The 23542-nt window shown below is 36.9% G+C and overlaps 2 protein-coding genes across 2 annotated transcripts; one reads left to right on the top strand and one right to left on the bottom strand.

The window, feature by feature from the left end:
* The first annotated feature begins 6172 nt into the window (after positions 1-6172).
* LOC127084323 (octanoyltransferase LIP2p, chloroplastic) lies at positions 6173-8285 on the top strand. Its single transcript, XM_051024746.1, has 3 exons — positions 6173-6748; positions 6834-6984; positions 7681-8285. The coding sequence occupies exons 1-3, from the start codon at positions 6359-6361 to the stop codon at positions 8031-8033; spliced, it is 894 nt and encodes a 297-aa protein (XP_050880703.1). The 5' UTR covers positions 6173-6358; the 3' UTR covers positions 8034-8285.
* Positions 8286-9589: 1304 nt separating this feature from the next.
* On the bottom strand, positions 9590-12081 carry LOC127084322 (uncharacterized). Its single transcript, XM_051024745.1, has 4 exons — positions 11810-12081; positions 11378-11719; positions 10119-10459; positions 9590-9968 (listed from the first exon to the last, which is right to left on the bottom strand). Exons 1-4 carry the CDS (start codon positions 11976-11978, stop codon positions 9750-9752), a joined length of 1071 nt encoding a protein of 356 aa, XP_050880702.1. The 5' UTR covers positions 11979-12081; the 3' UTR covers positions 9590-9749.
* Positions 12082-23542: the final 11461 nt, after the last annotated feature.

The raw sequence follows: 23542 nt of genomic DNA, 5'->3' as shown, positions 1-23542 counted from the left end.
CAATTCTATCCATCAAATCTCTGATTAAATCCACAGTTGACCAAGGTTGACTTTTCTAGGGTTTTGAGTGACTGGACTACTTCTGATGAATTCCAAACCCTAATTCCTTGAGAACTTGACTTCAAATGATGTCATAAGATGTCTGAACTTGTGATTATTGATCATGGTGCCCAAATTCTGCAAGAATGGCCACCATCCATTGCTTTGACTGACTGTTGACCATCTTTGACCTAATTTCTGATGATTACTTCAACTGCAAGCAACAAGGTTAGACTGACAATATTTTTGTACTTTTTGAATGATAAACATATGAAAGGCAAAGATATACAAATGCAAAGTATGCTTGGTGATCAAGAAACAAAACACAAGGCAATCCACCCACTAGGAGGGAAGCTAGGGCATGCAGTGATCCTTGAGGCCATGATATGAATGATATGGGCCATGAGGGATCTTAGGGCCCAAAATTGGGGTCTTACAGTACTTGGCACAAGTAGACATTGATTTTAAATCCTTTCCCAATTATCCTTTCAGATACTTCCACCATAAGAATACTTTGAAAATACTCTTCTTGTGTCAACATCTTCTGCTTGCAAGCACCTCAATAGTTTTGAGAATCTTTCCAGATTAGATTCACCCTTAGGAATGAGAGAGATGAATCCTTCCTTGCAAATGTGTCACACAACAACCAGAACCCATGTGACACAGGTCAACAGTCAACCAGACCCTAGGCTGACCAAACGTGAGGAGGTTAACCAAAACTCCCCCTCAAATTAACAATCATGGAAACTCCACACCAATATCCATGCATTGTACACAAATGTCTCAACATGACATACACCATCCCTACTAGTGGCAACTAACTCTATGAGTTATACCTATACATACTCCAATCACACCAATCAGACTCCAGCTGACCATAAGTACTAGTGAAAAAAAACAGCACCAGTCAATAGTAGATATGCATTACCAGAGCATACTACCTCAACCAACCTCTGAATCTTCATATTCTCACTCCTTGAAAGAACTGCCACTTCTGAGCGTGGTGTTTGAATAACAAGATTCATGGTCCCAATCCTCTTAAATGAAATAGCAATCAGGTTACCCCATTATTGACTTCTAACATCCAGGGGACTTGTCTTCCAACACAACATAGTACTTCAGGGAACAACTATCCAACCCTGGTCAATCTACAGGAATAAGACAAACAGCAGGAAATCGCACAATGTCACATCTCAACCAGCTCCACTTCTAGAGATTAGACTTCTAAAAGTGACCTTCTTGAGCACACACATAGTTGACCCTACCCTTGTCACCTTAGCACACACAGATGTCTCCTCTTCCAGGTCAGGAGTAGGTTCCAAACAAAAGTATCCCTTTGTTTGACACCTAAAAACATCTGCTCTTCAACCAGTAGTTGCATACTTGTTGAACAACATGTTCTAACATCACATAGAACATTAGTTCCACCTCCTTGGAACAAACCCTCCTTGAAAGTCTTCAAGGTCTTCATATACACTACCTAAGAGAGTAAAAGAATCAGTGATCAGGTGATTTTTACCATGATGAGTGGACTTGAGGAGACTCAAGTATCTTTGACATCTTCAGTAGATTATGATGAAATCTTGAATACAGCAGCCTTTCATCCACATGAGGGGAAACTACATCAGAGTTTGATTTTTGCCAGGTATTATGCAGCGGAAATCATAATACAACTCAACCCATGAACACACACTTCACCAGATCAGTCTCCAAGAACATACCAAGTTTGAATATGATTCAATACTAGCACAGTTGTCCCACACAAAGGCCAATTCCAACCTCCAGAGACAGGTACACACAGTTCCTGTCATGAATAGTCCATCCACCTACTTCAAGGGACCATTCAGGGAAATCACAGAACCTTCCACAGGTTCCAACATCAGTACTAACATAACTCCTTGCAAGATACCAGAAAGTATCACCCATGGATCTCATCCAGAAACAGAACAGGATGCCTGCTCTGATACCAATTGAAATTCTGGTGTAGTCAGAGTTCAGATGTTCTACTCCAAGTAATGACATATGATCCAACATTGTTACTAATACAGCAAGACAGTTATACAAATTAAAACCCAGTACTGATATGCACACATTCACAGATATCACGACATCTGCTACTATATCACCATAGAATGGAAGAACACCCAGTTCTGTCCATCTGGTACAAAGACACGGCAGAGATCAAACATAGCACTTACTTCTGTTGAGCCTGCACAGTTATCAGCATGATGTCTCAACATTGATTTGAACATCACCTGTTACAGCATTACAGGTTGACCTTATTTTATAACAGACAGAATTATAACGTGCAGAAGGTAAAAACACAAGTAATTGTTAACCCAGTTCGGTGCAACATCACCTACTCTGGGGGCATACCAAGCCAGGAAGAAGATCCACTATCAGCAGTATTAATTCAGAGTTAAACTCCCCAGTTTACAACTCTTCACTTAATCCCTACCCAATGCAATCTATATCTAGGAACTCCTAGATAGAAACCTCCAGTTTCCATTTCTATCACTACAATTACAATGTAATGCTAAACAACTTGAACTTGCTTCACAGCTTCGTTCAAGACCATAACAAACTCTTACCTACAGGCTTTGAGTTACAAATAATCTCATGCCTTCGAGCACTGAGAAACACATGATAACCTTCCCACAGGTTGGGAGGTTTACCTCACACACACCCCTAATTTTTACATTGTTTGAGGCTTGTAAAACCTAGGTTACAATCTGCTATTTATAACCTAAACACCCAACTGGATTTGGGCCTTGTACTTGTATTTCCTAAAATTAAGGTTAGGCAAGTTAACCTAATTTCCACATATTAGGGTGCTAACAAATAGGCTATTTGTTAGGTTCATTAATTGTAGCTTAGTTGTTAGTTTCCTGGATTTTAGCACAGCTGTTAGATTCCTAAAAAACAACCTGAGATAAATACTGAAACAGAAAAACCAACTAACCTACAATTTAGCATATGCTGTCAGGAATGAATGTCACAACATTCAGTTTGACTTCCACATCATAGACCATATGCTAAGTCTGTTTTTCCTGAAAACAGACTGTACAAAATGTTGTACTGTACAGGACCACTCAGTCCATACTTCAGTATCAGCTTACATTAATAAATGTCACAATATCCAATTTGACATTTACACATAAGGCCTTATGCCATGGTCTGTTGTTCTCCTGAAGAACAGACTGAGATACATACTGAAATGTAGCAGAAAACCAACCTGCCTATTATTCAGTATATGCTGTCAATAATGAATGTCATAACATCCAGTTTGACATTCAGACAGCAGGCCTTGTGACAGGTCTGTTATTCCCTTGATAAACAGACTGACAATAAATACTGAGTTATAAAAGAACATCAACTGTTCTATTCCTCAGTATCTGCTTACATGGATGAATGTCATAACATCTAGTTTGACATTCAGTAAGTCCTGTATTAGCTAAACCTGCAGCATACTACTCAAGTATGTCATGACATCAGTCAAGACATTAGAGTACAGTTAGATGATCTAACACACAATGCAGTCAAACAAACATCTCCACAGCATGTCATGACATCAGTCAAGACATTAGAATCCAGCTAGTGTTTTACCATAAAATGCAGCCAATCAAACATCTACAGCTTCCATCTCTCTATGTGTCATAGCATGAGGAGCAGAGACAACAGGGTGTTTGGGAATAGTCTGAGTGTAGCCAAACTTCCGCATGACACGCTCAGGCAGATGAGGAAATGTGAGACGTGAGCCAAACCAACTATCCTAAGTATAACATTATGTCATCAAATGTCTGCATCTCACGGTGATCGACATAGTTGTTGAAATGCATATCCTCGACAACCAAGCAGTCAAGATACAGTCTAAACGGCTATATCGTCTAGTTTCCTCTGAGTGGGCAAAATGCAGAAGCATGCGACATATCCTCTGTGTAAATCGGTACACACACCTAGCCAGAGATGCGCGGGAAGGGCTGGAGGATCCAAGCGTGAAAAGTGCAGAAAGACACGAATCATCAGTAAGGGCGTTGCAAAAATGAAATGAAAATGAAACATTAAAAGATCAATAAATATTATCGTCAGTAGCGTGATGCTGCCTGTGACCTTCTTTGTCTTCCACCTACAGCCCTCTAATAACTTCGAGTACAAGCAGATCAAATAAGCAGTCCCCTAGTTGTACTCATGGATTCGCTTGAAGTCCTCGAAGTAGCGTAGGTAGATGACATCTATATAAGTGGCACTCTTGTCCACCAAAATAGTTATGTCAACCAAATATAGTAGGTATGCTCTCATAGCATACGCTCTATGGAGCCCCACCTGTTCGTCATCTCCTCTAGCCTCATCAGCTTTAAGGATCTCATATGTATATGCTTTTTTAGGAATTCAAACCTAGCATGGCATCCTCTGGTTTTTCCAAACTCCCCCATGGCATCCTGTAGGTCAACTCCTAGATAGTCTACCATCATCTCGAGTCCCTCGTCTTTGTTAATCCTCACATGATTTAGAAGTTTCCCCCTAATCAGAAGATACAGTAAACATAACACATAATAGAGTGTGATAGATATCTCACTAAGTGGGAGATGAAATGACGAGGTCTCAGTGTGTCATCTCTCAACGAATGCATTAAGCATCCCGTGGTTGACCGTAATATAACCGGTCATGCACAAGTCCTTCATCCCAGATAGGGACAAAGTTGTCTGAAACCACTCCTCATTCGGCTGAGGCAAGCCAATAATCTTCCGTTCATTGTTAATAAACTTCAGTGAATCACGGTCCTGCAGAAAAATAAAAATCAAAGTCGGAAACTTGTAATATAATAATAAACGTAAATGAAAAAGAATGAATCCAACTAAAGTTACTTCTTCGTACCAGATATGTCTGGAAGTATGGTATAGTTATAGAGGCAACAATAAAAACTCTACAGGGCCTCATCCAAATGCCTGGGGTGGCTTGGACTTATCGTCCTCAGCAGCCTCACCATCCAGAGGTGGCATTGGCTTAACAGTCTCATCAACTGAAGGTAGCACTGGCTTAGAAGCATCATCAGTCAAAGGTGACACTACCTCAAAAGCATCATCAGTCGGAGGTGGCATTGGTGTCTCAGGTACAACAGATGACTCGGGTATCTTTGGCGCCTGAATAGGTGAAACCTATCGCATGTGGGAGGATGGAGGCAATGAAGCGTCGGTAGGTGAAACTCGTATTCTACGAGAAGAAGAAGATGGAGAAGTATGAATCCCATAAGTAGATGCCTCCACATGGCTAGAGTGAACAGGAGCCTCTGAATCCTGACTTTTCTCCCTCCGCACTGATGCATTCTGTGCAATCCTCTCGTGCCTCAGCCCATCGTCTCTATCAACCATAATGCATGTAAGTAAACCAAACAATTGGTACAAGCAACCATACAATAAATAAAAGCAACACAAAAATTAAAACAGACTCATAATTTACGGAGATGTATATTCGGGTAATGTGAATCAAAACATTGAGAAATTCCAGAGATGAATCTCTGAAAATTTCTACAACTCTTCAGGTCATTTAATGGTGGCAATGCAGACATACAAACCCCCAAAATAATGATTTGATCATTATTTTTAACCAACAAACATGTCTTACAGTGTATAAACTACCATTCATGCAATTTCTACTCATTTCTTACCTAAATCATCAATTTCTACTCATTTACACAAAAACTCAAAAAACTTTTCTAAACATCAAAAATTTATAAATTTAGACTTTACTTTAATGTTGGATAATGTCTCTAATGTACTTGATGTTGATTGAAGAATTTTTGAGCTTGGTTGTTTGATTTTATACTTGGTTGATGAAAAAAATTGAGACTTCGATAAAATTTTATGTTTTTTTAGAAATGAGGAAAAATAATGGTTCTGACGCGAGATATGCTCCAATACCGTCCGAAGATGCATCTCCGAAATACTTTTGAAGATACATCTTCGAAAAATTTAACGTTAAATCATAATTCTATATATTCAGAGTGCGTCCAAAAATACATATTCACATTTTTGTATTTTTGCATGGTATCTTAGTAATATATAGGATAAATTAAGAAATTTCGTAAGAATATCCTGCCTATTTGTGTTGTAGATTCTGGTTTAGTTTAGACCTAACCAGTTATTTTTTGTGGCAACTCAAACAAATCCACCTGAGTCTAAATACGCTAGCATCAGCTTCAAGAGGTAGAACCAATGAAAAAGCGGTTATGTTGTCCGATTCTCAACTGAACCGGTTGGACCGGACAAAATATAGATCCAGTTGTAAAACATAAGAAAAACCAAAATTCCTAGTACTAAGCATGATTTTGTTGGGAGAGTGTTGTTGTTTCACTCTCACCAAACCTCGTTTTCTCCGACCCAACGCCGATTCAGTTTCCAATGTCCACAGAAGAAGAAGAACCAAAAGGGTGCAATGTTTGCGAAAGTGTGAACTCATAGATTTCCATCAAGAATTGATTCCTTACGAAGTGGCATGGTCTTTACAAAAACACATTGTCAAGGAAAAGAAATCACAGATTCAAAATGAAGGAGATTGCGACGACACTCTCATTGTTTTGCAACACCCTTCTGTTTTTACTTTGGGTACCGCTAGTTCCAACAATAACCTCAATTTCGACATTAAAAACCCTCCCTTTCATGTTCATCGTACCGAACGTGGTGGAGAAGTTACATACCATGGTCCTGGTCAGGTATGTTCCTGTTTCAATTTCTTGTTGTTAAGGGTTTTGGAATTTAGTATTGAATTGTAAATGTGTTTTCTGTTTGGGTTTGCAGCTAGTGATGTATCCAATTATCAACCTTAGAAAACATAAGATGGATCTTCATTGGTATCTCAGAAAACTTGAGGAGGTTGTTATTGGTGTTCTGTCTTCAACCTTTTCGATTCATGCTTCTCGGGTGGAAGGTTTAACCGGTGTTTGGGTTGGTAAGTAAGTCTCTGCAACGGAATTACTAAATTATTAGTTTTGATGCAACACTATAGAGTATTCAAGGAAATAATCTGTCTTTCATTGGTTTTGATTGATGTTTTCTAAACAATAATTTGGTAGAGGAACTGAATTGAGCGATGTTCTTCGGAAATTTGGCGATTCACTACTTTAAGTCTATATTATATTTGTTATTGTTGACATCAATAACTCGTATATAGACGGCCTAGTTTTTGTTTTAGTATAATCTCTATAAGTTGTTTTATAAGTTATTCTGACAAGTTTTTATTAGTTCTTTCAAACATTATCAGATGTCTTTATACCAGTAGATAAGCCCAACTAAGTCAATCTAAACAGACCGTTACGTTAATGCTTATAACGTTTACGCTCTTTTTCTATGCCTTCTCCTATAGGGGATGACAATTTCACATTATAGATTTCATGCATCATAGCAAATTAGATCATGATCACTAGTATTATTATCCACTGCAAAATGGGTTGGACAAGATTTTATCATAATTTTGGAATCTTGGTCATAATTGATAATTTAGTATACTGCAACCTATCAAGAGTGTTAGAGCTTATTCAATTTGTGCTTGAATTCATTATGTTTTAACTTTTAAAACAAATGCTGAAATTTTAACTGTCATTAATCTGTGTTTTCCTTATTCTTTGTTACATCTTTTGTATTTCAGGAAATGAGAAAGTGGCAGCTATAGGTATAAGAGTGGATCAATGGATAACCTACCATGGCTTAGCACTCAATGTCACAATGGATTTGAGTCCCTTTAAATGGATTGTCCCGTGTGGAATCCGCGACCGTCAAGTTGGGAGTATCAAAGGGTTGCTGAGAGAAGCTCAGTCATCATGTAATCATGGTTTGGATGATGACAGTCTTGTTCATATTACTCATAAGTCCTTAATTGAAGAGTTCTCAAAAGTGTTTCAGCTTGAGTACCATAATAGAACTATTTCTATACCCATGTTGTGTGATAGTGATGGAAAGGAAATCGCATACCAAAGAAACAGCAAACTTGAATTTTTGTAATGCACATAGGCACATAGCTTATTTAGTTTTTTTCTTTTTATAGATATGGCCAGATTAAAGAAAGATCTTCAATCTTGCAATCGAACACACTTGTTACTCTATCTTGTGTTCTAGGATACCAATTGCTTGTGTTTTAGGGTATGTGATAACATTATAAACAAACTTTCTTATGTAACAATCTTAACAAAAGGAAGAGAAAACAATGAAGTGATATTTTCAAGACAGAAGGAATGGAATCACATGTTGTTTTTACATGAGTAATGTAAGCAGTAGGGACGGAAAAAGGTGCTAAGGGAAATTTCTTCTCTTATTCTTAGGGTGTTGCTCACATATCTGAAAACTCTAAATTGTCTTCGGGTGTTTTAGAAGATGCATCTCCGGACGCATCTTAGATTATCTCACCTTTCGTAAATCAAACAGTCACTTCATTTTAAGCTATTTAAACGATATTATTTCGGATATGTATCTCCGAAAATTTCCCTACATGTATCTTGGGCAGAAACGTTGTTCTAAGTTTGTATTTTTTTTTAAAGTCAAAAACATTTTAATTCGACTAACAATGTTATAATTTGATTCAAACATTAACAAACATGCACATTATAGAACAAAATAATGCATTAATTAAAAAAAATCCTATAATATTACAAACATTGTTATTAAAAGTACGAAAAATAATATTAAAACATCTTAAAAAAACAAAAAAATCAATAATAATAATCTTTTGTGTATGTCTAATTCTTATCCTTGACGCCTTCTCTGCTGTCGATCCAAAGTATTATGCGACTCGGTAAGAATGACATGTGTGAGGGCAACTGAATCATCGTCATCTCTCTCAAACAACTTAGACTCGATGCCCTCATACATAAGCCGCATAATATTTTGATGCTTGAAAAGTGGACTGACAGAATGTTGCTCACGAGCTCCAATAGAATATCTTAAAAGTTTTAGAAAATAAAATAGGAGAAGAGGGGTTTATCTATCGCGCGTTATATATTAATTAAACGCGTTCAAAGATGTATTTTAGAAAAAAATACTTCAATTTGAAAATAAGGATTAATTCGGAGATATATATACGGACAAATCCTAAAACACGTGCGAAAATGCATCTTCAAATTAAATTTTGGTAAGGATTAGGAAGAACTCTAGTGAAAAAAGAAATTCACTAAATAAGTCAGTTTACTTAAAAATTAAAGTTTGAATACTCTTCTATTCATAAATTAACAGGATTTTTGGTCATGTTAATTTCTAAAACATTCTTAATTAGTAGATTCTCCAATGTATTTTGAATTGCAATATTATTTAGTAGGATTGTAATTTCCATCGAATTTTAAATGTTCTATCACTTGCAAATGCGGTTCAGAACTTGAGTTAATATAAACCAAATTGTGAATTGTGATTCAAATTTACATATGCTTAGGCAGCAGGTTATATTTTTCAAAATTTTCTGAAGGGGAAAACTATATTGTTCCATGTGCTACTATGTACTTGATTAGGTGGATATGAAATACATATTAAAGATAATCCCGATCAATTACTTTGTCGGTAAACAAACAAGATAATCGAAAGACGCCATTTTTTTCTTGGTAAATGATGATAGTGAAGTTAAAACAGAAATGAATTACAATGAATGACACAACTTCTTTTATGAAACGCCTTACAAATGTTATACAATTCCGAATATATACAACACTCACTCTTCCACATTTCATACAAAACTCAGTAATTTTCTGCTACTGGCCTAGAAGGGAATAGCCTCAAAAGAAAAGTCATCAATGACCAAAGGCACACAATTCCCAGTAACTGGAAGATCACCATCATTCCAAACAAAGTTCCACTTCGTTCTAGTACTTCAGGTGACGCTGGTAGGTCCTTCATAGAGTACATCAACTTATCAGCGAAGGTAGCGGCTTTTGTAAGCTGATAAAGTCTGTATACCTGGCAAATCGATTCAGAAGGTTATAAAAACTACTCATTCTTGGTAAAAACCGAGTTCTTTTTGTTATTCTTCTTCAAACAATAGACTCGTCAAGCAGGCATTACGATCTTAAATCAATTTGAAAGTAAACAGATAGATCATAGACAAACCTCAAATATAATAGGAACTAGAGGCCAGCACGACGACCCGCGCTTTTCCAAATATCGCTCAAATGCAAATTGAACGAAACAGCCAACTACGAAGGGAGCTATAGCAACAACAGCGGCCATGCGAACCACGGACCAGGTCACGTACAAAAGAAGGAGAGGAACAGTAATCTTCAAACCCATTGTGAGGAAAGCAGATGTTAAGTATCCTTTGAGGCCAGTGATGAGACCCCATGTTTTAGAGCTGTACTGCAAATATGGCCTCTGGACACGATCAGCCACCCCCAAAAATGTTGCAAGTCCGATATAGAACAGTGCCTCGGAAGAGATTGAAGTTACAATATCTGCATTTTATTGATAACAGAAATGTGTATAAGAGATGCTTCTCCCTAGCAATTTACAAGGTTCTTACTTCTTACACATACAAAACAATGACATTTGCATAACCCCGCCTAGACTTCTTTAAAAAAACTGCACTCTATTAAAACAAACAAGCAAGAAACCAATTTAGAAAAATTTGTTAGTCTTTGAGGGGTTGTCTAGGACAAGTATGCTTCTTACTTTCATCATATCATAGGTCTAAAGAAAATTTCTAACTCGAACTAGATTTGTGTCAGCCTGATTCTACACAAAGGTTCATAACAGAGTACAAAAGCACAAGCCTTTCATAATCCCAAAACACGGCTATAGTTGCACAAAGATAACAACAAATAATGTCAGTGGTCATCACAGAACCAGAGATTTACATTGGAACAGATAAAGTTTATCACTTTAAATTAAAGAAATGATTTTGTTTACTCAAGGCTTTGATAAAACTTAACGGAGACGGTCTATTATTAATAGTCTTTGAAGTTTCAATATCATTCTGCCACTCTATCAAGTCAATAGTTAATTTTGCATTAACACCAGCGAAAAATCTTTAAAATGTATTACCATAGTATAGACAAAAAAGTGCAGAAGCAGCCGCCTATGAAACACAGACACCGAAAACACAACACTAACACTGACACATCGACACCAATAATATTTTGAATAAATAAATAAATTAAACATAATCACAAATGTCGGTGTCAGTGTCGGACACTGATACACTGATACGGACACACCTTTTTTAGGTATCGGTGCGAACAACATACAAACACATTTGAAACAACCATATATTCATGTAGTCATTCCATAGTTTTACTTCCTATAACACAAACTATTATCATCCAATTTCAAGCACGAGACAGTAATAGAGTGTAGAGTTCTATCATAAATACCTTTTAAAATAAAACCATTAAAAAAAGCCTCAACAACAGTGCCAATGAAGAACTGTGGCAGAATCAAAGATGATATGAATGCAATAGGACCCCAGACCCAGAAGTAAGAGCTCTCATCTTCTTTGATTGGAGCAGATTCCAATTTCCCTTCTTCAATAGACTGGTGTGTCAACCCATAAAAAGAGACAGAACCTGATTTACCATGAAATGGTTCCACTTCCACCACATTAACAGGAACACTAGAACTTTGAACTGATTCAACTTCCAAAGCACCATTTACAGTGGAATCAGAAGCATGTACAAGAGTCATTTGAAATTTGTTAAATCCCACCCCTTTTAACCCTGAAATCAAAACAAAAAATAAAACTTTGAATGGTTTGTGACATAAACAAAAGCCAAAATGCTAGAACAAAAATGGGACAAAAATCTAACATTTGGATGCTTTTTCAAACGCAAATTTCTGTCTCTGATGTCTGAGTAGAGCGTTTGAAGAATTGAAATGGAATGAGTGAAGTTGATGATTACTCACACGACGATGATGATGTTTGGATAATTGAAGTGGTTGAGAAGGAAGAGCGCAACAAAGAGTTTGAAGTTCCATTGCATGAATTTAGGGTTTTGAGGATATAATTCTTGCTCCTAAAACCCTTTGCAAGGGATTAATAATATTTGTAATATTAAAAGTGATATAGTTCGAATCTATGGTTACAAAGTCTTTATTTATCTTACTCTTATTTATAAGGGTTTAATGTTGATGGTATGACAGCTTAAAAAAAATTTAGATCGTCATCCAATAGGAATATATCATTTCGCCATGTTATATCAGTATTTTAAAATTTTTAGTCTGACTTGGCGGGATGCATGGTCGTCATTGGTTGGCTGTAAAATTATTTTACACTGTCAGAGCATCATCCCTTTTCTCTATTTATAATGGTTAATATGAATTTAACTTTTTTTTTAGTCTTAGATTTTTTTATTTTAATAAAAATGTAATATTTTGTAATATTTTTTTATTTTGTGATGTTATAAGTAGGGTTATAAATGAATCGAGTCGAGTCGATTTCGTTTCAGCTCAACTCAATTCGTTAAGAATTGATTTAGCTCAAATCTCGGTTCGAGTTTGACACGAATTTTTTTTAAGTTCAAATTTAATTTATTATAAGTTCACAAATAATTCGGTTCAACTCGTTAAATTTATTTCGTTAGGTTCAATTCACTTGCTTCAGAGACTTAAAATCTATTTTTTAAGGTTTTTTATATATTTAAAATTTTAAATTAATATTTTTTTAAAGAAAATATTGAAATAAAATAGAAGTTATCTTATTGGAAATTTAACTTTGTCTTAAACAATCTACTAATTCAAAAACTACTCAATTTAAATTTAAATTTGTCTAAAAAATACTCAATTTCTTTTAAATATTTAGAAACCTTACAAATTTAATAAAATAGTACACCAAAAATTAATAGAAATTGATATATTTCCATCACATAATGATTACACCACATGCAACCTTCGTTACAAATGTTATTTTAGCAAATGACATTATGCCTCCAACAATGATGACTTTGAATGCAATTATCGGGTTTACTACCATAACTAGTACGAAATGGAGAATATAAGGTTAAGATTTGGAGTAAATCTTTAAACCTAATCTTAAAAACAATATAATATTTCTCATATATAATCGAGTTGACTCATGAACCTAACGAGTCGAACTATGTATAGTTCAAGTTTAGCGTATTTAGTTAACGAACTTAATTTTACATCCTATCGGCGGTTGATGCGGCTAATTTCGACAGAATCGCTCATGCTGAATCGGCGAATGAGGCATGGAATATTCTTGTCAAGTACTATGAATGAGGCGAGAAAGTCAAGGTTGTCAAGTTGCAAACTTTGCGATGACAATATGAATTGTTGTCGATGGGAGAAGACGAAAAGATTGCAGGCTATGTGTCGAAGGTGTAGAAACCCGTTCATCTCATGTAGGGTTGTGGTGAAACCCTAACTAATAAGATGATAGTTGAGAAGGTAATGCGTATGTTGACCTCTCACTTTGATCACATTATCGTAGCTATTCAAGAATCCGACAATCTTAAAACCCTAAAATTGGAAGATTTGGTTGGTTCGTTGGAGGCGCATGAGATTAGGAATGTAGAAAGGAAAGGAGTTCAAGACTCGATACAAGCACTACATGCTCAATCATGGAAGAAGAATGATGGTTCCAACAAGTTCAAAGGCAAAATCGACAAGACTCAGGGCAAGAAGTCTTGGCTGAATCCTCACAAGAATAAGGTTGATGATAGAGCTTCTGAGTCCTCGAAAAGAGGAGAAGGAAATTCCTATCAAAAAGACAAAGAAGAGAAAAAAAGGTGTTAAGTGTTATAACTGTGAAAAATGGGGTCACTTGGCCAAGCATTGTTGGTACAGGAAATACAAGGGATCAACAAAAGGCAAGGACGAAGGAGCGAATCTTGCATGTCAAGATTCAGATGATTATGATGATATGGTGGTTATGGTTGCAGTTGCAGATGACCATGTCGAATCCAATATCTGGTTCCTCGACTCAGGCTACTCGAATTATATGACTGGTCAAAAAGTATGGTTAGTAGATTTCGACGAGTCAAAGAAGAGCAAGGTCAAACTTGCTGATAATAGCTCATTGCAAGCTGAAGGTACTGGAAACATAGTTATTCAAAGGAGTAATGGAGCGAAATCCTTGATCAAAGTTGTACTTTATATCCCTGGAATGAAGTGCAATCTACTAAGTGTTTGACAAAGGATCGAAAATGGGTTCTCAATGGTTATGAAAGATGAGGCCTTAGAACTTTTTGACATCCAGAATAACTTGGTCTTGAAATTTCCTTTGTCGAAGAATAAAACATATAAGACCATGATCAGTTCGACTGAGGTATAATGTCTGAAAACAATTGTCGACCACAAAACTAGTTATTTGTGGCATCTGAGGTTTGGTCATCTGAATTTTAGGTCGCTCAATCAACTGATCACTCAAGATATGTTAACTGATATACAAAGTCTTGAGATGTCCGACAAACTCTATGAAGGTTGTATAGTCGAAAAATAGTCCAGAAAGTCTTTCGTTTCGACTATGCCAATGAGATCCTCCTGCATACTCGAAGTTGTACATTTAGACGTATGTGGTCCTTTTAAGGAGCATACCATTGATGGAAACAAGTATTTTGTTTCGTTTGTCGATGAGTTTAGTCGAAAGTTGTGGATCTATGTGATCAAGAGAAAGGACGAAGTATTCAAAATCTTTAAGAGATTCAAGATACTTGTCGAAAACCAGAGTGAAAAGAAGATCAAGGTTCTGCGAACTGATAGAGGTGGAAAATACACATCCAAGATATTTGAAGCATTCTGTGCAGAACATGGTGTTGATCATGAGGTAACTGCTTCTTATACTCCTCAACATAATGTAATAGCAAAAATAAGAAACGGGACCATATTGGACATGGCAAGATGCATGCTGAAGTAGAAGAATTTGCCAAAATCCTTATGGGGTGAAGTTGTTTCTACTGTTGTTTATATATTGAACAGATGCCCTACCAAGAAGTTGAAGAACAAGGTTCCTGAAGAAGCGTGGAGTGGCAAACAACCATCAGTGAGTCATCTGAAGGTGTTTGACTATATGTGTTACAAGCATATTCCTGATGCAAGAAGAAGGAATCTTGATGACAAGAGTGAACCTATGATTCTGGTAGGATATCATAAGACTGAAGCATACAAGTTGTTCAATATAATTAATCAAAAGATTATGATTAGTTGACATATTGTGATTGATGAAAGTTCTGCCTAGGATTGGAATTCTAGTAATGCAATTGACAAACCATTGATGAGCTATGATTTCGACGAAGTGAGTAATGATGTCGAAGTCGAAGATATTGTCGATATTCCAGCTCAAGTCGAAGTTAATGTTGACATACCCGACACAGTCGAAGTCGAAGAGGTTATGGCTAGCACAAGTCAAAGACCTCAAAGAACTAGAGTTCGAATCTATGGTTACAAAGTCTTTATTTATCTTACTGTTATTTATAAGGGTTTAATGTTGATGTTATGACAGTTTAAAATTTTTTTACATTGTCATCCAATAGGAATATATCATTTCGCCATGTCATATCAGTATTTTAAAATTTTCAGTCTGACTTGGCGGGATGCATGGTCTTGAAAGATGAAGCCTTAGAACTTTTCGACATCCAGAATAACTTGGTCTTGAAATCTTCTTTGTCGAAGAATAAAACATATAAGACCATGATCAGTTCGACTGAGGTATAATGTCTGAAAACAATTGTCGACCACAAAATTAGTTATTTGTGGCATCTGAGGTTTGGTCATCTGAATTTTAGGTCGCTCAATCAACTGATCACTCAAGATATGTTAACTGATATACAAAGTCTTGAGATGTCCGACAAACTCTATGAAGGTTGTATAGTCAAAAAATAGTCCAGGAAGTCTTCCGTTTCGACTATGCCAATGAGATCCTCCTGCATACTCGAAGTTGTACATTTAGACGTATGTGGTCCTTTTAAGGAGCATACGATTGATGGAAACAGGTATTTTGTTTCGTTTGTCGATGAGTTTAGTCGAAAGTTGTGGATCTATGTGATCAAGAGAAAGGACGAAGTATTCAAAATCTTTAAGAGATTCAAGATGCTTGTCGAAAACCAGAGTGAAAAGAAGATCAAGGTTCTGCGAACTGATAGAGGTGGAAAATACACATCCAAGATATTTGAAGCATTCTGTGCAGAACATGGTGTTGATCATGAGGTAACTGCTTCTTATACTCCTCAACATAATGTAATAGCAAAAATAAGAAACGGGACCATATTGGACATGGCAAGATGCATGATGAAGTAGAAGAATTTGCCAAAATCCTTATGGGGTGAAGTTGTTTCTACTATTGTTTATATATTGAACAGATGCCCTACCAAGAAGTTGAAGAACAAGGTTCCTGAAGAAGTGTGGAGTGGCAAACAACCATCAGTGAGTCATCTGAAGGTGTTTGACTATATGTGTTACAAGCATATTCCTGATGCAAGAAGAAGGAATCTTGATGACAAGAGTGAACCTATGATTCTGGTAGGATATCATAAGACTGAAGCATACAAGTTGTTCAATATAATTAATCAAAAGATTATGATTAGTTGAGATATTGTGATTGATGAAAGTTCTGCCTAGGATTGGAATTCTAGTAATGCAATTGACAAACCATTGATGAGCTATGATTTCGACGAAGTGAGTAATGATGTCGAAGTCGAAGATATTGTCGATATTCCAGCTCAAGTCGAAGTTAATGTTGACATACCCGACAAAGTCGAAGTCGGAGAGGTTATGGCTAGCACAAGTCAAAGACCTCAAAGAACTAGAGTTCGTCCAGCAAGACTTCAAGACTATGAAGTGGTTGGTGATGATGAAGTCATAACAAATGGAGAACTAGTTCATTTGCTCTACTTGCATGTGCTTAACCAATCAACTATAGCGAGGCTTTAAAGAATATGAAGTGGAAGTCTGCTATGTTCGAAGAGTTACAAGCAATCGAAAGAAACAATACATGGAAGTTGGTCGAATTTCCAGCACATACAAAAGCTATTAAAATGAAGTGGGTGTTCAAGTTGAAGCACAATGTTGATGGCTCGATATCAAGATATAAGGCGAGATTCGTAGCTCGAGTATTTATTCAACGACCAGGACTCGACTACTCTGAAGTCTTTGCACCTGTCGCAAGATTGGAAACTGTTCGACTAGTGGTAACCTTGCTATGTAAGCAAGGTTGGTCGACATTTCACTTAGATGTGAAATCCTAATTTTTGAATGGACCTTTAGATGAAGAGGTGTATGTCACACAACCTCCTGGGTTTGTGATTCAGGAGGAAGTAAGGAAAGTATACAAGTTGCACAAACGCTTTATGGTCTCACACAGGTACCTAGGGCATGGAACAAAAAGATCGACTCATACTTGGTCAAATTGGGATTCTGATCGCGACTTTATGAGTTGAATTTGGGGTACAAACTGCAAGTGCACAGTTCTATCGCGTAGTTTTAAAAGATATCGATCCCACAGGGACTTATGAATCGATATACCGTTATCTAAGGTTACTTCGTAAAGCTAAGGCATGTAATACTTTGATTGTTTGGGGGAAAAGCTAAAACTAAAATAAGATCTAAAATAAATATCTAATAAGCGGATATCGGTATGTAGTTCGTCGTAATTAGGGAATCAATTCTTTGTTGGTTTCTTGGTTTTAAAATAAATCTTTTCAGTTGACGCTATTGATTAAAAGTCTTATCTCAAACTCTCGCTCTGTTGAATAAACTATGATTTTATATTAACGTAGTTGTCACTTATAGTTAAGTCAAAAACCACTTTTTGAAAACAATAGGATCCGTAGAAACTCTTTTTAAGAAAACACTAATCGTTTAAACACCCTTATCTCAAACTCTCGCTCTGTTGACTTAGGTTATATAATTAAATTCAAATGCTTAACTCTTGTCCTCACATTCAATCTTTAAAAATACTTTTTGAAAAAGGTTAGAATTTAATTAACTCTAAAAATTGCTCTCGCCCTGATCTAGAATTAATGTCCAATTTACACTGTCCAGTCAAAAACTCAAACTCTCGCTCTATTGCTTTTAACTTCTTTATGTCTTTTACTTTCGTACAAAAACCTTGTTATTAAACCTGTAAATTGAGACCGTAAAAAGAGTGATTTTAATTTTAAACTTAATTAAACCAATTTGGTTTTGATTCCTTCATTCCGCTTACTCTACATACCGATACCTAAGTAAATCAGCCAGACATGCTAAACAGACTTAAATAAATATCATGCATAAACAGATTCATCTCGGGCAAATAATATAAATAAATTGTAAAACAGGGCATATATAAATTCAAACAATAATTAAAGAACCTGAGATATTAAATAGCAGTCTTGAACACTCCACCACAGGCCGGTTGGATTTGTTCTTGAATTCTTCAATCAAACAGAAAAATAAAAGCGAAGGAATAAAAAAACTAGATTCTAACGTAAGGTTAGATCCGGTAAAAGGTACACAATAGTCTTCGGTGTAGAAACTATTGTGCGAAAAAGAATTAACTAAATGCTAAAAAGGAAAATAGAAATTGCAAGGGAAACAATATAAAACTCGTAAAAGCAATGCTGTAAAAAATGTGCTCGTACTGCTGGAAAAGAAAAAAATGCGAAAAAGCGAAAACGGCAAAGAAATCTGGAAAAAGCGTGGACCCGAGAGCTTTCCAAAAAGCTACTATTTATACTGCTACTTGTGTAACTGCTTCCAAGGGTTTTCCGTGTACACGGTCTTTACGTTCCAAGGGTCAAGCGTGGAAGTAGCTTCAACGTGGTCTGTTGCGTTCCTGGTGCCAAAAATATAGGGGAATGGTGTGACGTCCGTCACACCATGTGTGACGCTCGTCACAGGAGTGTGCAAAGCGTGACGCTCGTCACAGGCACAACGCCTGTGCTTTTTGGGCTGGGCTTTGGCTTTTGATATTTGCTTCTTTTCATTCCTTTTTGCACCTCCTTTTCTTCCTTTTTTTACTTGTGCTTCAAATAAACCACCTGAGATAAATAGAAAGAAAATACCGCGTAATATCTAATAAAATGAAATAAATTGAAGTAAATAATAATATAATTTAATTAAATTGAGTCCTAGAATGTGATACTATTTCATGTTATCAAACTCCCCCATACTTAGATCTTTGCTTGTCCTCAAGCAAAATACAGTATAGAACTTGTTTTAAAAATTTTAGCCAGGTGAAATTTCAAAACACACATCAATTCGTACTAGGTTGCCTGTAAACCTTGTTTAGAAGTAACTTGAGTTTAATCTTGACATCAACAACCACCGTCACAACCTCAGATAACCTCACCTTATGCAAACCAGTTCGAGTAATGCCATTATAGCTATCCTAGTTCCTCTACTCTTATTTCACCTGTTTTCATTCTAGCGAAATCACATTAAGCCCTTTATCTTTTCGCGCACATAGTGGAATAACCGGTTAGTGATTCTGATCCCCTTTTAGCTAGAAGTTCTGGTACATAAGTCGGATAACTTCGTTATTCAGTCCATTGCAAATTGCGGGGGATCGGACCGTAGTCCGCCCTACCAAGTTCAGTACCAGATACCTGCTGAACCAACTCATAATGGATCTTTCATATTATGCTTTTGTATGATCTGCAACCTTTAAATTAAATGATCTGGTAAGGATCACCTAACTTAATTAGTGCATTTCCTGATATATATATATATATATATATATATATATATATATATATATATATTTTATGTTACTTTGGGAATCATTCACTTATATTCATCGGCCCTCCACGTAGTTTGCTATTAAGATGGTGCTGACTTCTCGTATAAACTACTCGGGGTTACTATAAGACTAAAAGTTCAAGGGATTGGTATAATAGGTACTTATCCTGATCTAATCATGTTGAGGTTCTTAGAGCGTTGTTATGGTAATAATTTTTGTCTTGATTTCACTCAAGTTTTATAAAATAAGCGACTTTTATACTTATTGAGTGTGTTGAATTTTTGTTATGGCTCATGAAAATTGGGGGGAATAGATAATAGAAAGTTTTCACATTTGGGACTTAACTTAAAATAAATCTATATTATAAGAAATATTATTTTATTATATATATATATATATATATATATTTTATAAGGGAAATAACAATGAAAAGAAAGATACATACTTGAAAAAGAAAAAGGAGGATAGAAAGAACACGGTTTTCCCCCCCATACTTGAATGAAACATTGTCCTCAATGTTTGAAGGGAAAAAATTGAATTACAAAAAGAAAGGAAAAAGGAAAAGAAAAAGAAACTAAAGTTAAGGTTGCCTGCCGCCTCTTGTTCTTGGACCTGGTGATCTTTGATGTACGTCTAAGTTGTCGAACCTGCTAAGCAAATCAGTGAACCGCTGGTCGGTTATGGCATTCCTCTCTTCCCGTTGTTGTTGCATTTGGCGCATCATTTGCATCATTTCGAGATTCTGTGCTTGCATACCATCAATAGCATCCATGATGTCGTCGTTGGTTGCAGGCCTTCTTCGTCGACGACGTCGGGAGGATGGGCCAGCTGTAGTATCGGAAGGGTTGAGCGGGACTGATTGTTGTGCAGGAGCGTTATCACCTTGCTCCATTTCTTCGAACTCGTCTGCAGACGGGTTTCTATGTGAAGGCTCGGTAGCTTCGGGAGAATTCAGATCATAGAGGTGGCGGTTGGGATTGGTGACATCGGTTAAGGCAATGTTGGGTAGAACAACGCTTGGGACTGCCTGGTTATTCACCATAAGGTAATATTTTCCACCTACTCGGTTCTTTATTAGGCGGCTGGACCGACAGTAGCTTATATCCATAAAAAGGGGAGGTAAAGATTCTAAAGTTTGGAGTTGGTCCCCTAGGTTTAAGCCAAGTGCTATGGTGGTGATTAATCCACCAATTACAAAAGGTTGACGGCCTCTAGCACATAAGGTGCGGATATGATGAAATAGGAAGGAGGCGGCGTTTACCTTAGCATTCGGTTCGAAGACGCATTCAAGGAAGAATAGTTCCTTTGCGTTGACCTTGCTGTTGTTCGGTCTTCCAAAAACTGTGTTTTGTAGGATGCGGATAAAGTACCGGATAGTTGGGTTATGTATATGGGAAACAAGGAGCTCTTCCCAGTTGTTGGCATCTACACCAGATATTTTCCTAAAGAGGTCGAAAGCAGCAACTGTGTTCCAGTTTAGGTTTGGAGGGATTCTGGGGTAGACTTGACCTTCTATGGGGAACTGTAGCATGGTACTCAATTGGTTTTGGGATAGGGAGTACTCGGTATTGAACATACGGAAGGTTGCGGTACCGGTTAAGAATTCGTCCTCACCGGTGGGAGTGTTGTACGCATATGAACTTAAGAATTCTAAGGTTAGGGATGGGTAGGTGGGTTGATTATGCGTGCATAGAAAGGTTAGATCGGCAAGGCGGAGCATCCACTCGATACCTTGAAGTAATCCTAATTGTTGTAAACAAGTTGAATCAGGATACCTGGTAGAAGTGACACCTCGTTGTTGAAAGCGCTCGAATTGCTCCCTTTGATAATTATCATCTTCGGATCGGAAGATGATATTTCCAAAATTTTGATTTCCCGCCATACTGATGAATGAGTTGGAAGAAGTAATTAGGAAAGAAAAAGAAAATATATTTGATTGTATAGAATAGTTGTGATGTAGGAAGAAAGGTATGGTGGGTATTTATAGGGAAAAATTTTGAAGTTGGAAAGGGAGTGGTTGAAAAGTGAATAAATGTGAATAAATGGGGAAGGTAAAAAGTTGTAGGGTTGTAACGTTCGTCTCCAACGGTCTTTGTAACGTTAACATGGCGTTACGCTCATTACAGGAGCATGACGGGCGTCACAAGCACTTTGTGTGACGTCCGTGATAGAATGTGTGACGCTCGTCACACAGTCTTTTTGGCATGGTTCTGCTAGCGTTCTTCAGAATAATTTTGGTAATTTAATTTTTTTATTATTTATTTTGTTTTGCTTCAGATTATTTTATTTTGCTATTTAATTTTCCTGCATGCTATTCTACTTTGTATAATAGTGCATAAATGTATTATGTTCTTAATAATTTATGTAGGCAGCAACAGTAGAGAGCATTTTTTTTGATAGATATTGCATAATTCATAATAAAATAGGATAATTCAATAGCTTCATAAAATAATCATAATGTAACAATGGAGAGAAACAAAAAATGCGAAAGAGAAACAAATACGAACATAATTTGAAATAACATTAAATAATAAAACTAACTAGAACTAGATAACTAAGAAAAACGACTTCTATCCATCTGCATGATCTCTGGCCGGAGGAGCAAAGGAGTTAACACGGTATAGCAACTCGTGAAACTGATTTGTCATACTGTTCATGTATCCCAGAAATTCGTGTCTCATGTTAGCAAACTCTTCTCTGAGGGCGTCTTGTTCTGACATCAAAGCTTCAATGACGGTGTTATAATCAGTTCCGGGCATATGATGTCTAAGGTCGGGTATTGCCGATTCTTCGGTCTGAACAGGTTGAGGAGGAGGATCAATATCATAATAACCAGATGGTGTCCGAGGGTCTGATTCAGCATAAGGAATCTGGTCATCACAAATCTCATAGTCCTGGATGGATTCAGTGGATCTAGCAGGAGAGGGGGTTTCGTTCAGATTGTAGAGCCAGTTATTGCGGTTATGAACACTAGTCCTAGGATCGGGCATGGTGAATAGGCAAAGAACTTGGTTATTAATTATAAGCTCAAACTCATCAGATCCTAGGTTTGCTATAAACATAGTGTTGAAGAGGAAGGGTATACTCATAGTAGTAATGCCACAAAAAGGGCTTAAGTCAAGCATAGACTGACGTAATCCGATAGCATTACCGATCATGGTTATCAAACCGCCTATTCGAATTGGTGCTCGTTCATCTTGGATAAGGTGGTCTAAATTTGCCAACATAAAAGTGGCACCGTTTACTGGACGGTTCTGGGAAGCACAAAATATGATGAAGAGTTCATCACGTGAAACTGTGGTACTGTTTGGCTTCTTCCCAAATAAGGTGTGGGTCAGGATCTTATGGAAATAACGGAAGGCCGGGTTATGTATGTTTCCAGAGAGAAACTCATGTTCCTCGGGATCGTCATTTCCAGTCAAGTTACCCCAAAAGTGTTCAAGTTCTCTATATTCAAAAAGTTCTTCTTGGCTCACTGTGAATGTGTCAAAGGATGTAGGGAAACCTAAAAGGTTGGTAAAATCTTGAATATTAAATTGGTACTCCATGTTAAACATTCTGAACTGGATGAAACCTCTGCTTATTCCTTTTCCATGGCTGGGTAGATAGATCAGAGAACTAAGGAATTCTAGAGTCAGTCTCCGGTAAGTGACAAATTGTCTACGGATAGGAGCGGTTTCCCACCCTATCTGACTCAGCAAATACAGGACACTTTGTCTTAGTCCAAGGGCAGTCATTGCCCAGTCATCAGCATACAGACTAGGTAGCATCTCTCTCGTGGCTAGTTCCTCAAACTTTTGTTTCTGAGCTGTTCCTCTGAATTTGATACCCATACGATCAATTTGTCCCATCAGGTTAGTGTTAGCTA

The sequence above is a fragment of the Lathyrus oleraceus genome, chromosome 5 (assembly GCF_024323335.1).
Source record: "Lathyrus oleraceus cultivar Zhongwan6 chromosome 5, CAAS_Psat_ZW6_1.0, whole genome shotgun sequence".
Lineage (NCBI taxonomy): Eukaryota > Viridiplantae > Streptophyta > Magnoliopsida > Fabales > Fabaceae > Lathyrus > Lathyrus oleraceus.
The sequence above is the reverse complement of the archived record's forward strand: the minus strand, read 5'-3'. Positions and strand labels throughout refer to the sequence as shown.

Coding starts and splice junctions, on each gene's coding strand:
- LOC127084322 (XM_051024745.1), bottom strand. CDS start 11,978: ATGGAACTTCAAACTCTTTGTTGCGCTCTTCCTTCTCAACCACTTCAA. Junction 11,720..11,809: donor GTTTGAAAAAGCATCCAAAT/GTTAGATTTTTG, acceptor TTTTGATTTCAG/GGTTAAAAGGGGTGGGATTT. Junction 10,460..11,377: donor TAATGGTTTTATTTTAAAAG/GTATTTATGATA, acceptor AATAAAATGCAG/ATATTGTAACTTCAATCTCT.
- LOC127084323 (XM_051024746.1), top strand. CDS start 6,359: ATGATTTTGTTGGGAGAGTGTTGTTGTTTCACTCTCACCAAACCTCGT. Junction 6,749..6,833: donor CATACCATGGTCCTGGTCAG/GTATGTTCCTGT, acceptor TTGGGTTTGCAG/CTAGTGATGTATCCAATTAT. Junction 6,985..7,680: donor TTTAACCGGTGTTTGGGTTG/GTAAGTAAGTCT, acceptor TTTGTATTTCAG/GAAATGAGAAAGTGGCAGCT.